The sequence below is a fragment of the Nannospalax galili genome, unplaced genomic scaffold (genome assembly GCF_000622305.1).
Source record: "Nannospalax galili isolate Female #2095 unplaced genomic scaffold, S.galili_v1.0 scaffold518, whole genome shotgun sequence".
NCBI classification, from domain to species: Eukaryota; Metazoa; Chordata; class Mammalia; order Rodentia; family Spalacidae; genus Nannospalax; species Nannospalax galili.
The window spans coordinates 3,850,352-3,856,146 of NW_008342851.1; the positions used below are offsets into that span (position 1 = coordinate 3,850,352).

A 5,795-nucleotide genomic window follows, 5' to 3' on the forward strand; every position below is an offset into this window, starting at 1 on the left:
GTGGTGCAGGTCCAGGGAAGCAGAGAGAGGTGAGGACGGGGCCTGGTCTGGAAGCAGTGTTCCTGGGGCCCAAGGAAGGCACCAAGCTGGTCTGGGTGAAAATGATTAGGAAGCAGTACCGGTTCCCCAGGTGTCTGGGGCCCCAAGACTAGGGATGGCACAGGGCTCAAACTAGGAGCTGAGAACAGCGGGGGAGATGGAAGGGTGAATGATGTCAGGGGAGTCAAGGCACGGAGGGCTGCGCGGTAGACCCACCCCAAGATGACTGAGGATAGGAGAGCAGACCAGGAGACTTAGCCGGTGGTGCAGGTCCAGGGAAGCAGAGAGAGGTGTGGGCTGGGCCAGGTCCAGAAGCAGTGCTCCTGGGGCCCAAGGAAGGCACCAAAGCTGGACTGGGTGAAAAGGATCAGGAAGCAGCACTGGCTCCCCAGGTGTCTGGGGCCCCAAGAGTAGGAATGGCACAGGGCCCAAACTAGGAGTAGAGAACAGCAGGGGAGATGGAAGGGTGAATGAGGCCGGGGGAGTCAAGGCGCGGATAGCTCCGCGATAGGCTTACCCCAAGAGAGGCCTGAGGGTAGGAGAGCAGGCTAGGAGAGTTAGCTGGTGTTACAGGTCCAGGGAAGCAGAGAAAGGTGAGGGCGGGGCCAGGTCCAGAAGCAGTGCTCCTGGGGTCCAATAAGGCACTAAGCTGGTCTGGGTGAAAAGGATCAGGAAGCAGTATTGATTCCCCAGGTGTCTGGGGCCCCAAGTCTAGGAATGGCACAGGGCCCAAACTAGGAGTAGAGAACAGCAGGGGAGATGGAAGGGTGAATGAGGCCGGGGGAGTCAAGGCGCGGATAGCTCCGCGATAGGCTTACCCCAAGAGAGGCCTGAGGGTAGGAGAGCAGGCTAGGAGAGTTAGCTGGTGTTACAGGTCCAGGGAAGCAGAGAAAGGTGAGGGCGGGGCCAGGTCCAGAAGCAGTGCTCCTGGGGTCCAATAAGGCACTAAGCTGGTCTGGGTGAAAAGGATCAGGAAGCAGTATTGATTCCCCAGGTGTCTGGGGCCCCAAGTCTAGGAATGGCACAGGGCCCAAACTAGGAGTAGAGAACAGCAGGGGAGATGGAAGGGTGAATGAGGCTGGGGGAGTCAAGGTGCAGAGGGCTGCGCGATAGACCTAGCCCAAGAGGCCTGAGGATAGGAAAGCAAGCCAGGAGCATCACTTGCAATTTTTTAAAGGGTCTTTGTTATTCTTTTCTGCCCTTCTCAGCTTGTTTTCAGATGACAGACTTTTATGGTATGGGGGATTTTTTCTTTTTCCATTTTTAATGGAAAGGAATAGTAAAACTTTATACATGGGGAGCTAGAGAGTATAGTAACTTGCCTAGTTTTCACAAGGCTCTGAGTTCAAGCCCTAGCATTGTACACCTCCTTTACCTCTTCTTTGTCCTAATATGACAGGTTATTCATCCCACTTTTCATTTGAAAAGCATAATAAAATTCATAGCATTACTCCTCTCTCTTATTAATTCCTTTCTCTTGGGTCCCAGTAGACTATTTCTGGTATTTGCTGACAGGACTAGATTTAGTTAGAAAGGTCATGTTAAACCTGGGCTCTGGGACCATTCCCTCTCCTCCCTCAGATGTGCTTGTCATCCAGAGCGATTGGTCTGTGCTGGGGCTGGAGCCTCGTGCCCAGGCTTTCTTAAAGCTTTCTGGCTTTCTGCTCATATTAACAGGCAAATCTGAGAAGAAGCAAGTAATGGAAATGAATGGCACTTGAGCTGAGCATGGTGGCTTACATTCAGGAGGATGAAGCAGGAAGATTGCCATGAGTTGGGGGCTGGCCCAGATTATATAATGAGTTCCATACCAGCCTGGGCTAGGGTGAGACCCTATCTCAAAAACAAGCAAACAAATAAATAAAATGAATAATGCTTACCTGAAAATATTTTACCTAGAAAAATAACTAATTATGGACTCTTCTGTCCACTGTGACTGCCTGGGCCAAATTCACATCTCTGACCAGGACATCTGAGCTGGATGCCTAGGGCTGTTACTGAGCAGCAGATCAAGGTGCTCAGTGGAGGCATCCTCAGCCAGTACATGGGAGAGCACAGCTGTCAGATAACTAGAAGCTGAAGAGAGGCACCATGAACTACAAATCCACTTATTCAAGCCAAAAACGTTTCCTCTAATGTTTAATCCTATGGTTTATTTGCAAGACTAAAGATACTGCAGTTTCATCCCTGGGACCCAAGCAGCAGAGCACACAGAAAGGACACAATTCTCTCCTCAGAAGTTATTCTCCAGACTGTCCTGGCCTAGTGTTTCTTATATTCCGCCTCCACCAGTGACTTGATATGGTGATGTCTCCTCCCACCCAGCTAGTGGGCGTGGAGCTTCTCCTTTCCAGAACCTTCTCCTTGAGCTAGTTAGTGACCTCCACCAATCCAGGCCCAGGACTGTGCTATTTGGTGAGTTAAGAGCTGGTGGTTTTGGCAATGAGCTAATGTTAAACCAAACCTCAAGGCCAGGCTCAAAGCATGGAAGTAGGAAAACAAAGGGTTTAGAAGAGTTGCCAGGGCAAGATAGAGGGCAGAGCTTCAAAACCCTTCTTTGTATCTTTGCACATGTTTGGGAGGCTTAAGGTATTCAGAGAGGAGAAGGAGGTTTCTGCAGCCAGAAAACCATCCTGTTCTCAGGCTGGGTCTTATTTCCCTCCAGCTATGGCATTGCCTGCCTCATCCATGGCGGGGCGGGGGTGCTTCTAAAACTTCTGGGTACATTTAGGATGTGAACGATATACATTTAAGTAAACAGGTTTCCTCATGCTGTTCATTTGAAGTATAAGCGAACCTTGGGTTGGGGCATAGCTCAGTGGTAGAGCATTTTCCTACCGCGTTCAAAACCCCTGAGTCTGATCCCCAGCATCATGAAAATCAAATAGTAGTTGTGTTTTTTCCTGGTTAATTGATGTGCAACCTTAGAGGATTTACTTACCCTCTCTAAACCTCACCTTTTATGTACTGAAAGGAAACCCTCTTCTGGCATCTACCAGCATCACCAACTTGGCTGGTGTTCTGAGTGTCATGCAAAGGAACTGCTGAGCAGCCTTTTCCCAGCCCCAGAGCTGAGCATGCACCTCTGCCTGTGTGTTCTAGAGAGGATTCCTTGAGGTCTTCCAGTCCTACCTACTGCTTTGTTAGAAGCCTCTCCCCGGTCCTTCTTGGGGCCATTTCATTCTGTGTTTCTCTTTTCTGAATATGTAATATTTTTGCTAAGGAGTATGACTTTAACCCACCATGTCCTGCCTCTAGGCTTCCCTGAGCCCCAAGCCCATAGCTTAAGAACACCAGGCCCCAAGTTAAGACAAGACAGCTTCCTGCCCTCTGCACTGGTCCCAGCAACGTCCTCCTTACATTTAAAGACTGAGGATCAAAAAGGGTTTATCTCTGGAGTGTTTTGTTTCATGTTATTGTTTAATGGGGAGGTTTATGAGACAGGATCTTGCTATGTAGCCCAAGCTGGTCTCCAACCGTGATCCTCCTGTCACAACTTCTCATGTGCTTCTAGGATTATAGGTACACACTACCACACCCTGCAGAAAGGGTGTCTTTGCACTTTTCAGATAACCAAGACAATGTAAGTCATTTTCCTTCCTCTGCACAAGCTACTTATTATTATTATTATTATTATTATTTTTTGAATGTGTATGCCTGTATTTCCTGCATATACATAAGTGCACCTATGTTGTGCAAGAGGCTGTTGAATCCCCTGGAACTGGAGTTATGGACAGTTGTTAGCTATCATGTGGGTGCTGAGATTTGAAGCCAGGTCTTCTGCAAGAACATCCAGTGTTCTTAACCACTGAGCCATCTCTCCAGCCCCATAAGCTACTTCTAATAATGGTGCCAGATTAGCTCCCACTGTCACGGTTTTTGCTTTCCATGTAAATAGGCTTGTTATGCTTTTTTTTTTTTTTTTTTTTTTGCCAGAATTTGTTATTTTGAACTATATTTCCCATTGTTGGCTAGAGTGTAAGTCCCAAATAAGTCAGCACCTATTGGCAGGTCCTCATCCCAGAGCTTGGTTTGTGCTAGACAAGTGCCCTGCCACTTAGCTGTACCCACAGCACTCATTGTCCACTTTTTTAAAAAAACTGCCTTCTTGTTTTCTCCCATTTGTTTGTGTATACTCATGCTCACATGTGCACCAGTGTGGAGAGTGGCGAGCAGGACAGCCTGCAGGGTCTTCTCGTCTTCCACCTATGGGTGTCAGGGATTGAACTCAGGTCCTCAGACTTGGCAGCTGATGCCTTTACCTGCCAAGCTATTTCACCTGCCCTTTTTTGAAATGTGTTTTTGAGGGACAGGGTCTCACTCTGTAGTCCAGGCTGGCCTTGAACTCACAGTAGTCCTGCCTCAGCCTCCCAGGAGCTAGGATTACAGGTAGGAGCAGCCCCACCCCACCTGTCATCCACTTTGCCTTATACCTGATTGGAAATGGAGGGTGCTTTTACATCTTAGGTCTTATGTGCTACCCTATCCCAAAGCTGATTCTGTTCAGTTGTTACAGAAAGGTCTGGAACACTCTGTGTGTGTTTGTGTGTGTGTGTGTGTGTGAAACATATCCCCCTGAAATGCTCATTACTGTTCACTTTTCTTCTTCCTACTTCCTCCTCATTTTTTCCTAAGAGTATCTTGAATGGGTTTCCCCTGCTCCTGTGTACATACATCAGTCCTCTTCTCCTCCATCCCTGCAGTGTGAAGTGGCCGCCAGTGACAGAGAGAGAGAGCAAGAAGTTAATGTCAAAGAACTGAGAACAACAAAAATGAAGCCTGACCTTCTAAGTGGACACATCCCACCAGGCCACATTCCTAAGCCCATCGTGATGCCCGACTATGTGGCGTGAGTCTGTCTCAGTTTCTCTAGAGCTCCTGTTTGGGCCTTCATTTTCCAGTTTGCCTCCAAGTCAATGCTGTGCTTTAAACTGTTCATGTGCATAGTTGTTTCGTCTCTGGGTAACATGTTGTGAAAAAAAAAGAGAGTACTTGTGGTCAGTAAGGAGAGGTATGAGTTCCCTTTGGGCTTGTTCCAGGGAAGAAGAGTCTTTTTTTGATGCTGTTGATAGCACCCAGTGTCTTGCACATGCTAGGCCTTTAGGCAAGCACTCTACCACATAGCTACACTTCCAGCAGAAAGCTACAACTGTGTTTTTCCCTCAGAAAATACCCTGTGATTCAGACGGATGATGAACGAGAACGCTATAAAGCCGTGTTCCAAGATCAGTTCTCAGAGTACAAAGAGCTGTCTGCGGAAGTACAGGCCATCATGAGGAAGCTTGATGAGCTGGATGCAGTGATGAGCAGGCTGCCATATCACTCTGAGAGCCACCAGGTCAGTGTCAGTCTGCCACATCACTCTATAAGCCTCTAGATCAGTATCAGGCTGAAACATTACTCTGAAAGCCACCAGGTCAGTATCAGACTGCCACATCACTCTGAACACGGCCAGGTCACACCTACAGCTGCCGAGTAGCACACTTGAATGGAGAAGAGCGTAAAATCTGGGTATTTAGAATTCCTAACCAACTATGTCTGCTGTTTGTCTCTAGGAAAGTATTTGATATTTCAAAGTGACCAGTCAGGATTACCATTATCAGTAGAGTGCTTTTGCATGGAAAGCCCTAGGTTTGATCCCAGCATGAAAAAAAGTATCAAATTATATAACATAATGTCTTTCGCCCCTGGTACCCCTTTTTCCTCTTCTTCCTCCTTTGTTTTTTTTTTTTTTTTTTTTTTTTTTTTTTGTGTGG

At 47.6% G+C, this 5,795-nt stretch overlaps 1 protein-coding gene across 2 annotated transcripts in view; it reads left to right on the plus strand.

The window, feature by feature from the left end:
• The window catches only part of Marveld2 (MARVEL domain containing 2), a 35,335-nt gene that overhangs the window by 19,459 nt on the left and 10,081 nt on the right, over positions 1-5,795 (plus strand). For both annotated transcript variants that reach the window (XM_008838852.3, XM_029566321.1), the window contains 2 exons: positions 4,743-4,888; positions 5,206-5,377. In XM_008838852.3, the coding sequence (XP_008837074.1) occupies positions 4,743-4,888; positions 5,206-5,377 (318 nt within the window). The remainder of the gene's footprint in view (positions 1-4,742; positions 4,889-5,205; positions 5,378-5,795) is intronic.